At 44.0% G+C, this 12,579-nt stretch overlaps 1 protein-coding gene across 1 annotated transcript; it reads left to right on the plus strand.

Annotated features, from left to right (window-relative positions):
• Nucleotides 1-635: 635 nt before the first annotated feature.
• Nucleotides 636-4,521, plus strand: LOC109322709 (probable G-protein coupled receptor 141). Its single transcript, XM_019553875.1, has 2 exons — nucleotides 636-709; nucleotides 2,369-4,521. Exon 2 carries the CDS (start codon nucleotides 2,391-2,393, stop codon nucleotides 3,255-3,257), a length of 867 nt encoding a protein of 288 aa, XP_019409420.1. The 5' UTR covers nucleotides 636-709; nucleotides 2,369-2,390; the 3' UTR covers nucleotides 3,258-4,521.
• The last annotated feature ends 8,058 nt before the right edge of the window (nucleotides 4,522-12,579 follow it).

The raw sequence follows: 12,579 nt of genomic DNA on the forward strand, positions 1-12,579 counted from the left end.
TCACCATTAAGACTCTAGCAGTTTTGACATCAGCAAATGATCACTTTTCAGCAGTGGCAAGCTGGTTTTCCACCTAGCATGTGCTCATCTTTTCAGCATCCAAATTGCACTGAAGCTACACAGAGGCAAGAAATTTAAAGAAAAGAGTATTAGGCTGTTAGAATTTCAGATTGGTTTGGCTCTTCCTCTTTAGTTTTGGAAGTCACACAGCAGTCAGGCTAGGTGCCCAGTACTTCCATCTCTCTTTTGCATTATTGTTTGGCAGTCCATATGCTCTGTGCCCAGCTTTAGATCCTTTGGATGGAGTACAAGACCCCAAGTACCACCTCAAATTGCTCTGCCTGGCACCACTAGATGAAGCTCCTCAGCTGTCAGAATTGATCAAACTGTTACCTTGAAAAATGAGTAGTCAGCTTTTGGACAGCTCTTGCACCAGTCCATCCCAGGTCATTGTTTTTTGCCATTTTACAACCGTTCAGTCTTTCCTTGGTTATCAGTACCAGATTTGCAACATATTTGACTACTATCTCAGCATGAAGTGAAAACATTTGTAACTATTTTCATCTTCCTGTACGTGGGCTGAAAGAGCCTCAAAACTCCTTTGACGTCAAGCAGTAACAGACACTATCCTCTTCCCCACAGACGGTGAAGACGGTGTACCGTGAATATATGAAGAGAAGAACACAAATACTTACTACAGATTCAAGAGGTAACCTTTCTTTTAAAGTATTTTTGTTACAATAGCTAATGAAAAAAAATATTCCTGGGTGAGGCAGCTAGCTTTTGAAAAGCACTGAAACTCTGTATCCACCATTGTAATTACTGTAACAGGGAGCCAGAGGCTTCTGTTACCTTAACAGATGCTGCAGCAGGGTTAAGTTGGCTGCATGGAGGGGCAGCAGCTAGGAAGCAGGCTAACTGCTAGAGGACTAGCTGCTAGAAAGCAGACAGACCCAAAACAGGACAGGGGTTACCCCGGGGGCATGATTATCCTGAAAGCTAGCTGCAAGGAGAAAGCTGCACAGGGGACAGATATATCTATATGTTGCCAAGGAGCAAAGAATGACACTATGAGCAGCTCAGCTAAGCCACCACCAAGAAGGGCAAAGCTAGCTGTCAGGCCAAAGTGGAAACCACCCCTCTACATGTCCATAGCTCCCTTTGGGATGTTACTAGCATAAAATGGACAACAGATTCGAGTTAAAGTGGGAAAGGCAAACTTGTAAATACTTGATAAACAAACCCACTCTTTTTTTTTTTTAATTCACTGTGTGCAAAAGTCCTTAGGTCTGTAAATTGTTTGGAGTTAGATTATTTTAATCATTTTTAAAATGTATCAAATAAAGGAATTAAAGTGATTTTTTTCTAAAACTTGACTGTGACTTATACAATGTATTTTATAGGGTGCTCTGACTAATTTTTTTCCTAAGAGTTCACAGTTTACCTGAAAAACTCAATAAATAAAATAAGCCATGGCATGGTCAAAGAAAAAGAGGGGAAAAGAAAACCAAAGGGCCTTTATTTACATTATTAAAACAGGAAATCTGCTTTCAGGGATGGTAGTTTATAGATGAGCAGGAATATGGCTAAGAACTTTATGTTAAATTAGATTATTGAAACTGAGATCCTGAGTAGTAGGAGACTGAGTCCACTATTTTTCTAATAAAAGATCACTTCTAGCTATTACTTTAAGGCTAGCTATTACTTTTTTGTGGAACACAGTTATTGTATTCATGTGGACAAACCAAGAGAATGGGTAGTTGGTATCTGTCTACAAGAAACACAAATACAGTTGTGTATGTCCATGTATATTTAGCAGATCACTTTTCGAAAGAGACTATCCCTTTTTGAAATGTGATTCAAAATAGTTCGCTGCTTTTTCTTTTCCTCACCAACAGAACATCTCAACTGAGTCTGTGGATAGGAGGTAAAAAGGCTGAGGTAACAGGGAGATGGGATTTTCAACGCTAGATTACACGTTTTAATTCAGCACACAAATCAAGTGCAATCTAGAAGTTACCATCTCATGGCTGTTCAGTTGCCTATCTGGAATTAAAATGGTGGTCTCAGTTCACTTTCCAATGAAGTATCGACATCACACACAGAAAACAATTTTATATTCCAGTAATTTTTTCCATTTTCAAATTTAACTTACGATGAGGTTATGGTGTTGTTTTTAAGCAGTTAATGGGCTATCCTAAATATTCAGCTATCTGGAATGATAATTCATGGATGACATTTTAATATACAAAGAGCTAAGTCTTATGTGTATAATGTGAAAATAATAGGTATAATATACCAGAGGTGCATATCTTTTATAAGCCTAATATTAAATGTATATTCTGAATTTTCCATCTTCGTATTTTAGGAAGCTTTAAAAAGAAAAGACAATGATGGAGATATCTAACACAAGCTCAGCACAACAGCTTATTTCCCTAAATGAAACTCAGATCTCCAAAACACTATATTCGATCTTGGTATCACTCTACAGTGTTGATCTAGCTGGAGGTATTACTGGAGTTGTCCTAATGTCCTATCACTTGCTTCAAAGAAGATCACAGTCTGTGATGACTGCTATCATCATCAATCTTATGGTAGTGCATGCCATTCTGTTACTTAGCCTTCCATTCCGCCTCAGCTATTATATTTCATCTGAATGGAAACTGGGGTGGTTCACCTGCAGAATGGTTAGTGGCCTGATTTACATCCATATGTATATCACTTTCATTTTTTATGTAGCTATTATTCTAATACGCCTGTTGAAACTGGAGTTTAAGAAGTGCTACACAACAACCTGGCTTGCTGTTGTCTGGCTTGTGGGAATTCTGGTGATCTTACCTATCTTTATTTCCTATTACGGCACCACTGACAGCTACAAAGATTCAGAATGCTTTCAGTTCCAGAAAGACATCATGAAGGAGGGCATGATGATAACAAACTACTGCTTGATTGCTACTTTGATGACAATATTCTCTGTGCTCACCATAATCCAATTAGCCATAATCTTTCAACTGGCAGTGAAGTACTGGCCTGAAATGAACTCACATGTGGAATTCAGAGCTCACATGAAGAGTTTCTTCTTCACCTTGGTAATACTAGTCTGCTTTATACCTCATCATGTATTTCGACTATACTATATTAAACATTTCCACCAGAATGGAGACCATAAACTACTCTTATACAATGAAATCTTCTTAGCTTTTACAGCTATGTGCTGCTTGGATATGCTGTGTTTTGTACCAGGAATAGCCCATTAAATTATATGCAGCTGGTAAAATATACGTTGCTGTGCTGCTTTCAGTTCTTTGTGGCAGAAAGACACTATCTAAAATGTTCCTTAGATCTATGGGGATTACACTTTTTAGTATGAGGACAATTTTGTTTGGATTTCTATCGTGTTTAGGTGTTGGAGCCTGGTATGTCATAACCTTCAGAAGTCACCGGTCCCCATTCTCTCCCATGAAGACAATATTTCTGATGCCTGACTATACTTCTAATCTGTGACCAAAGTAGATTGCTTTGTACCTATGTCAAGTTTCACCAAGAATTCTCTCTCTGTTTCTAATAGTTGACATCCAAGGAGTTACTCTTTCCTCCTAAAGTTTCTCAGTCATGACAGACTACCTTCTCCAGTAAATGGTCTCTTAGACTTGGTTCATGTTGAGGATGGCAGGCAAACATGAAACAACTTTTAACTGCCAATAATTAGAAAGAAACTTTGAATGAAGGAGGAGAAGAAACCTATTTAAATACCATCCTATTTATTTCAAAACTGATTTTCAAACTTCAAGTGCCATTTTTCTAGTCTTTGGACCTAATTCATTTCCTTGTTAATTCAAAATCACTTTCAAACAGCATACAAGGAGGAACAGAGTTTCTTAACACATTTCTTCAGAGCTTTGCTCATGCAAAAAGTTCTGGTCTCACAACTCCACCTTTATTTTCATGATTTCAATAATCAAGTGGCTTATTCAAATATGCTAATCATCCATTTACATGCAAAGACCTGAAAAGGTCAAGTTTTTCAGACATCTGCTTAGCGTCACTCCTAAGTCAGGATCCTATCTACTGCTGATATTTCTGGGGCTCTGAACATAAGGACTGGAGTTACAATACAATCTCAGGCAGTCCCTTACTTCTTTGAAGGACTGGACAACAAAATCAGTAACAAGGGAAATACTTTGTCAGTTCCCAAAAAAACACATAACAATTTCTACTTTTGTGTCCCTTGACAAAGGCAGTGCCTGGGGCTGCTGCCCCTATTGCTGCTTCCTCCACCCACCCCAGTTTTGCTACTGAGAAAAAGCAGCAACTGTGGTCTGATAATGTCCTGAAAGCCATTAAGCTGTGCTTCAGTTTTCGTCTCTGATAAATTCATTGTGACGTAGGACAAGGAATCACTTCCCCTACTTAATCCTTGGCTCCTTCTCTATACAACTGCTACATAAAAAAATGCTTCCACACATTTGTAAAATACTTTGAGAACAACAGGGGGAAAGGGCAAAGTATAGACCGGGGGTTTCCAAACTGTGGTACATGTACCCCTGGGGGTACTCAAGACATCTCTGGGGGTACATGGGAGAAATTATATAATGGTTGATTTAATTTTCATTATTATAATAATGGTTATTTAAGGGGTTAAAATATGAAGCATATGGTAGGGGTATGCAAGCAGCTGGTAAATCTGGAAGGGGGTCACAATGAGAAAAAGTTTGGGAACCTCTGGTATGGACAATTCACATATTTGGGCAACAAAAGTGTAAATGTACCTGAGACTGAATCTATCACATTCAACACTGGAGTTGATGACCTACGGCCTGGAGCTGACCTGAAAAGAGGTTGGATCTAAACCAGAAAGATTCAACCCAGGATAGGATTTCAGATGGCATGCAGCTGCACTGTGCCACCTGTCCCCTCCGTAGTCCTGCCTACTACTCTAAAGCTTGCACTTACCCAAGCTGAAGAGGGGCTGAGTATCTCTGTGGGGCTGGACATGTGCAGCCTGTGGCAGAGGGCCAGGTCACAAACTCTAGTCTGCTGTAACAGAAGGTTGCTGACTAGGGCTGGGCAAAGCTTCGGATCATGATTCAGATTCGGATAATTCGGGGGCCGAATCTATGAATCCAAATCGAATCACAGGAAGCTTTAGGCTTTCCAAATTGATTCGGAAAAGATTTGGAGATTTGACCGTAGGGTATAATGGGAAATAAATTAAATATCTACAACTTTGTTGTCTTTTGGCTGATTCAGATGAAACTTGCAGCCTCTGAGGAGAGTATGACACGTGCCAAGTTTCAAGGTGATAGGTGCTGGGGTTTCTGGGAAACTGCACCCCAAAATTCTGACAGCAAAACTTGTGTCACATGTGTGTTAAACCACAGGTGGGGAGGAGGGGGTGAAAATACAAGGGATCTTACTGACGCCATAAAGCCTGCCACTTTTCAAGGAGATAGGAGCAGCGGTTTGGGGGAAACTGCACCTCAAGCTGTGGATAAGCAAAGCTCGTGACATGGGTGCTTGTGCATCTGTGTCTGTCTTGGGGCATGGGGGTGAGGGGAAACTACTGCAGGCCTGGCTGCTAAGCTATGTTACCAGTCATGATCTACTCAGGGACCAGCTCAATACACAGTACCTAGCTACTACATAACCAGTTAATGAGTAAGGATTAACACCTACAAAACCACAGACTGAGAGAAATAATCTATATAGAGCCAAACTGCTTCTGCTCCAAGACAGAGACAGTCAATTGTCATGAGTTTTGCATGTCAGCAGCTAGGGGTGCAGGGCCCCAGAACCCAGAAGCCCCTGCACCTATCTCCTTGACAGCTGGCAGGCTTCATGGCCACAGCAGGGGCTAGCAGGCCTGCAGCTTTCACCCTGCTGCTTCTTAATATGCACAGTGTCACGAGTTTTGCCTGTCAGCAGCTTAGGGAACAGTTTCCCCCAAACCCCTGCACCTATCTCCTTGAAACTTGGCAGGCTTTGTGGCCTCCACAGGGGCTACCATCCCTGCAGTTTTGACCCCGCTGTGGCTTAACACATACACATGACATGTTTTGCTTTCAATATTTCAGGGTGCAGTTTCCACCAAGCCCTTGTAGCTATCTCCTTGAAACTTGGCAGGCTTCATGCTCTCAGAAGAGGCTACCATCCCTGCAAGTTGCATCCAAATTAGACAAAAAACAACAAAGTTATAAATATTTCATTGATTCCCCATTATACCCTATGGCCGAATCTCCAAATCAATTCACTATAGCTGATTCCCCCAGATCGAAGCAGGAAACTGATTTGGAGCTCTGAATTGAATCACTGGCATCAAAATTGGCTGAATCCAAACCCGAATCGACTAGTTCCCTATTCACACAGGCCTATTGCTGACCTCCAATCCACACCCCAGTCCAGACATACCCAAGTTAGCTTTAAATTATCTAGCTCACGTCCTGCATTGCAGCATTTTCCATGTGTTTACTCAGATTCTTAGGTATTGCTTTGTGGTTCTTTACTGTCACAGTATTGCTAGCAATCTGGGCTAGCTAATTTAGGTATGTTGCTAGGAGCTTCAGCAAATGCATTGCAGGCAAACTACATTAGCTTTCAAAGCACTAGGAATGTTATTTTTACTATAATCTGCTGCTACTCAAATTGGCAATGTTGGAAAGTAAAAAGGTTCTCATTTTCCCTTGATGCATCTGTTCCTTCTGCTTGCTTACAGTAGGGTTATGTTGATTATATTACTGACAGCAGATCATCATGACCTCTCACTGCAAGCAAGCAGGAGGAACAGATGCATCAGGGGAAAACAAAGACCTTTTTATGTTCCAGCATTGCCATTTTGGGTAGCAGCAGATTTCAGAAAAAATAACATGCCTAGTGCTTTGGAAGCTAGCATAGTTTGTCATAGGGTGTAAATTGATGTTGCATTTGATACAGAAGGAAGCCTTTTGTTCCATGGCAAATCCTGACCTTTCAGGTATATAAGTCCATGTTTCATGTCACATCCTACTGAAGTATGTAAGTCAATAATCTGCTGCTGCTTTTTTCTGGGACAAAGACTTGCACATCTGTAATGTTACCTCAAGTAATCATCCCAGGACAAGCTGGCTAGACAGTCCTCCAAACATCCCACAATGCACTGCTCTTGCCCCTCTTTAACTTCAGGTGGTCATTCTAGCACAGGAGAACTCTATTGCCTGCAGGTGAGAGGTCACACATGGCCTCACCCATCTTTTTTTGCCCTCTATGGTGACTTGCTTGCCATTCTGTGCTCCTACCCACACAATCAAGGGCAGCACCCTGACCTCAAACCATGCTTCTTCCATCAACCACCACTGGCTGCAGGCATGGCTGCAACTAGATGCAGCATGAAGTAATGGACATGCTTACCATTTGGGGAAAGGTAGAAACCAAACAGTTTCTCCATTCCAGCCACTGAAACCAGGCTGTCAATGAAAGGATTGCTGTGGAAATGGCTGTCCATGGGCACAACTACAACTGGCACCAATACTGCTCAAAGTGCAAGATGCAGAAGCAGAAGTTCATGAAGGCCTGGGGTATCAATTATGTGCAGTATCCTGCACCTGCCCTGCACATGTAGGGTGTCCTGCACCTGCTACAAGGAGCTATCCTACATCTTGGAAGTGGATGACAGGGTGCAGTCCCAGCATGTGGCATATACTGCTTGCATTTCCCAGGACAGCAATATGGAGATGGGACACGCCATCATTCTGTTCCACACAGCCATTCTTTCCTGTTTCCATCCTGATTCAAGAGATGGCCATGGAGCTGTTCCAAGTTGAGGGCTCCCAGACCGCATGAAGATTGACTTGTAGCCAGACAGCCACTGGCCAGAGCACTAAGGTCATTCCTAGTCTACTTCCTGGTCACCCTTAAAGATAACAGGTTTGCAGCCGACTCCTACCTGCACAGGCCTCCTTTCACTGCTGCCAAAAATGCCTGCCTCTAGGTCCTAGGGGTCCAGCCATTGTGAGGGACCAAGCAGATGTCTTTCCCAGCCTGTCCAGGGTAAGTTTGCTCATGAGGTGTGCAAGGGGCTGAAAATATTCCCAGGGGTACATTCCCAGGAAGCAAGGGGGAACCCCAGTCTTAGCCTTATAGAAAGGCAACCTTAAACCCATTTCATTCCAAAGTATAGGAGTTATACCAGACACTGTCAGATTTCAGAGACGTTTTTGACATAAGTGCAAAAGACCAGTGAAAAAGGCATGTATATATGGCGAACTTACTGATACAGTGGCCCTAAGCCTCCCTCACCAAATGGGAGTGGTGAGTGGCTGTGTCCTCAGCTCTGCTGTGGAGGAGTGTGGTGAATGGTGCATAGTTCAGTGCACGGAGCCAGACCCTGGGAGCTGCCCAAGGCAGCTCGGGTCTGCAGTCCCTGCCCTAGGGCCAGACAGCTGTGGTGACAGCACAGCACAGAGCAGTCCGGAAGGTATCGGGACCTTGGGAGCCGCTTGCAATGGCTCAGGTCTGGGTCCCCTGGCACAGAGCAACGACCCAGTGCAGAGAACACTGCACGGAGGGTCCAGAAGCAGACTGAGCCCCAGTGTTGCATGAGGTGACACGTGCCTCCAACCCTTAGCAGAAGGCAAAGCCACCAGGAGCACGTGATGGTGCTCGGGACTCCAAGCAGGTGAGCAGTCCAGAAGGAGACAGAGGTCTAGGAGGCTCCTGCAAGCGAGGAGCAATGTGCCTGAGGAGCCAAGGACCACTCACTATGGACCCCACAGTAATGAGGTGCTGGGGAAACAGATTCTCACAGGGGAGGAGAAATTCTTTCTGGCTAGTAAGGGGCTCCTGGAGGGGAGGTCCCAGGAGAAGAGGGCCCCCTCTGAGTTTATAGGCTTCACTGGAGGTTTGTAGAAGGCCCAAGGTCACTAGGGTTTCCCCTCCCACTGGTCGTGGGAGTACAGCCAAGGCCTGGGCTTTGGGGACTTTTGAAAAGTCATGTTTATTTTGGATGTTTATGTGCCTTATATTTTGTGAGGGAGCACCTCATATTTTGTAACACTACATCTCATATTTTGTGTATTTTTATAATTGTATATTGGTAGTTTAACAAAGTCTATAATCCTGCCTAGGGGGGATCCACTGGGACCCCTTGCTATTACTTACCTGTAATAGCAGGACCTGTCACTCATCTGAAACCCCAGTGGTAGTAATGCATTATAAAAAATAAGGTTTATAGTTATATATCTGAATATATACTTGTATACATACATATCTGTACATATGTTTACATTTATGTTTATCTTTTACCCACTTATGTAAATATAAATAAATATAAATAAATTCGTATATATTTAAGTTCCAGACTGGCCTGGCCTGGTTCCTTTGGGACAGAGGGAAACCCACCTGCCAGCTAACAATCCCCTTCAATTGGAGAAGGGAGTGCATACCCGTGTGCACCCAGGCTACATTTTGGGGGCTTGCATGGGATTTGTTAGCAGGTGATTTAACACTGCCAGCCTTGTGTGTCCCTATAAGGAGCCATTAAGAGAAACATGTTAGAGCCTGTTACTCTCCAGGCATCAGAAAGAGATGATCTCCTGGGTGTGGAGGAGCAGCAGCCACTTGAGAATGGATTGCAGCCTTGCAGCAGGTTATTAGAGAGGTGGCAAGCTCCTCCAGTGACCAAGCCACATATAAAAGATTGAGGAATTTTTCAGGAAACCTCCCCGTCCCTGTGAGGGAGGAAGGATTTGAGTCTTGGTCTGCCCACATTCAGGAAACTTTGATGACATGGCATGTACCTGACAAAGAGAAACATCATTGTCTCCTTGATGAATTAAGAGAGCCCGCTTTTGGGGTTATCAGGACTGCCAAGCTTCAAACCCCCGGTATCACCATGTAGCAGCACCTTCAAACCCTGCAAAATGTGTTTGGGTGGCCGTCCCAGAGCGGAGGAGCGTACTATGAACTGCTCAGCACATTTCAACACAGGCAAGCCTGCCTCTTCATATTTGTTGCACTTCGAGCATTTGCTGCAGAGAGTGGTTGCGCAAGGGGCCCTTAGCCCGGGCAAGGCCGACTATGCGAGGCTCTGCCAGGTCCAGGTAGGGGCTCGATATAGCTTGACTCTTATCAGGGACCTGAACCTCCTTGGGCAAAAGAGGAACCTGCCAGGGTTCAGCCAGCTGGTGCAAGAAGTGAGGGATGGGGAGATCCTCCATTTAAGAGATACTGTTTCTCCCCCTCCCCACCCCCCCATAGGGGACCTGTTAGCCAGGCCATGACGGTAACCCCACAAGAAGAGGGGCCCCCGGAAGTTGATGAAGAGAAGAGAGTTAGTTTCCCTTCTACCCCCACTGGCAGGCAGATCTGCCTGCCGTTGCCACCGTGCCAGCTCCCTGAGGCAGAATAGGACCCCTGCCGTCCCTTCCACCAGATGCAGGGGAAATAACCCCTGTCCCTGCCCCCACCCCAGGAGCTCTGTCTGGCCATGCGCCTGCTCCACCACTGCAGCGAGAGGGTGCAGGGCCCTTGTTAGGGGCAGCAGCCCCTGTCATAATGTCGGAAAGTGCAAACTCCTTCCTGATGGGGGCACCGTGCTGCCGGGCAGGCAGAGTTCAGGGGACTGTGTGCAGCAGCACTGTGGGCCAGAGTGGGCCAGAGCCCTCCATGCACCCCGCAGCACCGCCGTGCCCTGCAGCAGCTTCCCTTGACCACAGCGCAGCTGGGAGGAGGCTCACGCTTGGGGAAATGGAAATGGGGGCTGCTGCTTGAGCGGCTGGGTGGGGGCAGGGCCAGACACCACCTGCAGGGCCTCAGGGCAGGGAGTGGGGTTCCCTGCTCTGGCCCTGGGGCACTTCAGCTGGATCTGCCTGGCCCAGCTCGGTCTGCACTCGGGGCAGCATCTTGCAGTATAAGCCCGCTCCTGCTGGGAGGGGCCAGGACCCACATGCAGACCAAGAAGCAGCTGCAGACTGAGCGGCAGACAGATGCAGCTGCGGTGTCCCAGGGGCAGAATGGGGGAACCCCCCCAACAAGAGCCCTGCCCACTCCTGCTTTGGTGTCAGGGCAGGGGCATGTGCCTGAAAATGAACCCATGTCAGGGTGCAACCCCCAGGTATTGTTGGTTAAAATGTTCCTGGCCTACAAAATTGAAGAAAAGACTGTAACTGGTTAGCAATCCCTGGCCTATTGAATCAAGACAGGATCCAATGGGCTCATAATGACTTTTCTGGGACTTTATATAATAGACTTTATTTTTAGTCACAGTTACTTTTCATTTCTTGAGAGTCAAAATTTGAACGGGCTCCACATGCTGAAGGGCTCAAGCTGAGGGTTTTTGTACATGCAATCAGTAATGAGCTGTAATATCAAAACAGTTGAAATAGAGGCAATGGGATAGAGCAAACCGGTGCTGGTTAAAACATTCTTCTCTGGATCTTGAGTTGAGTGTTAAAACTGCCCCAAAGTAACTAAAAACCTTACAGTAATGCCTTAAGTGACTGAGCTATTTCAAATGTTACTTCCACCTCAGACACATCAGTTTTCCCCTACTGGAAAACTAATTGGCTAGAAAAGAACACAAACGTTTCTCTTCCATTCAATCCTGCATGAAGTGGGGAGCCTTCCATTTACAGATTTTAATCTATAATGTATTGCATTTGGAGAAGTAATTTTCACAGTAGTCTGTTTCCTCCTTCCCATATTTTTGCTTTCACTTGGGATCAACTTGATCATGCTAGTAAACCCCCGCTAACCAGACTTTCTTCCACCTCTAGTTTTCAGTTCTGTCACAGTAGATAGTGCGTAAGTGCACTGCTGCTGATGATATCTCCTGGAGAGTTTGGTATGGAAAATTCATTTGCTAGAAGAAGGAATTTTTTAGTGAGACTGATAAAAGAAGAGCCCTCTGAAATGATGACCCAAGACTAAAAAGTGGACTTCAGATACCTTTCCTTCTAGGCATATTGAATAAATGAATGAATAAACAAACAAATAAATAAAGCCTTATTGTAGTTATGACCTGTTCTTGATTGAAAGCTAAATCTCAGGAGACAAAAAAGCAGGAAAAAGCAAGCTCATGTTGCCTAATTTTAAATTCAAAGGAACATCTGCCTCCCAGGGTTTGAAAAAGAAATAATGGTAAAAAATACAATAAAAAAGCAGATTAAAAAAAGAACCAGCAACTTAGAAAAGTAGTGTTTGATATAGACTGAAAAGCAAAGGTGACAGGGGGCAGGAAGGACTTTTTGTTTATGTAAGAAAAAGCAGCCTTATAAAGGAGTGTTTCAACATAAGGGTTTTGGGGGGTTTTGTTGTTTGTTTGTTTGTTTTTCAGTATCCTCTCAAAATATTAAGCATTTAAAAGGTTGACAAACATTATAATTTTTAGGTGTAGCCATATGACGTTTTAAAATTTTGATTTATAGTACATTGTTGAGCCCAACAAGTTCACATAAAAAGACTAAGTGAATAATATTCATAAGCATTCAGAGTAAAAGCCAATGCTTCAGGGTTCCATATTCTGCTTGATTCATGTTTCTGTACCATCATAATACTAAACAAAAGTAATGTGTGCATCCTAGAGAGAAAAAAATATACTTTTTTTTT

Source organism: Crocodylus porosus, unplaced genomic scaffold (genome assembly GCF_001723895.1).
Source record: "Crocodylus porosus isolate Cpor-Errol unplaced genomic scaffold, CroPor_comp1, whole genome shotgun sequence".
Taxonomy (NCBI): Eukaryota; Metazoa; Chordata; order Crocodylia; family Crocodylidae; genus Crocodylus; species Crocodylus porosus.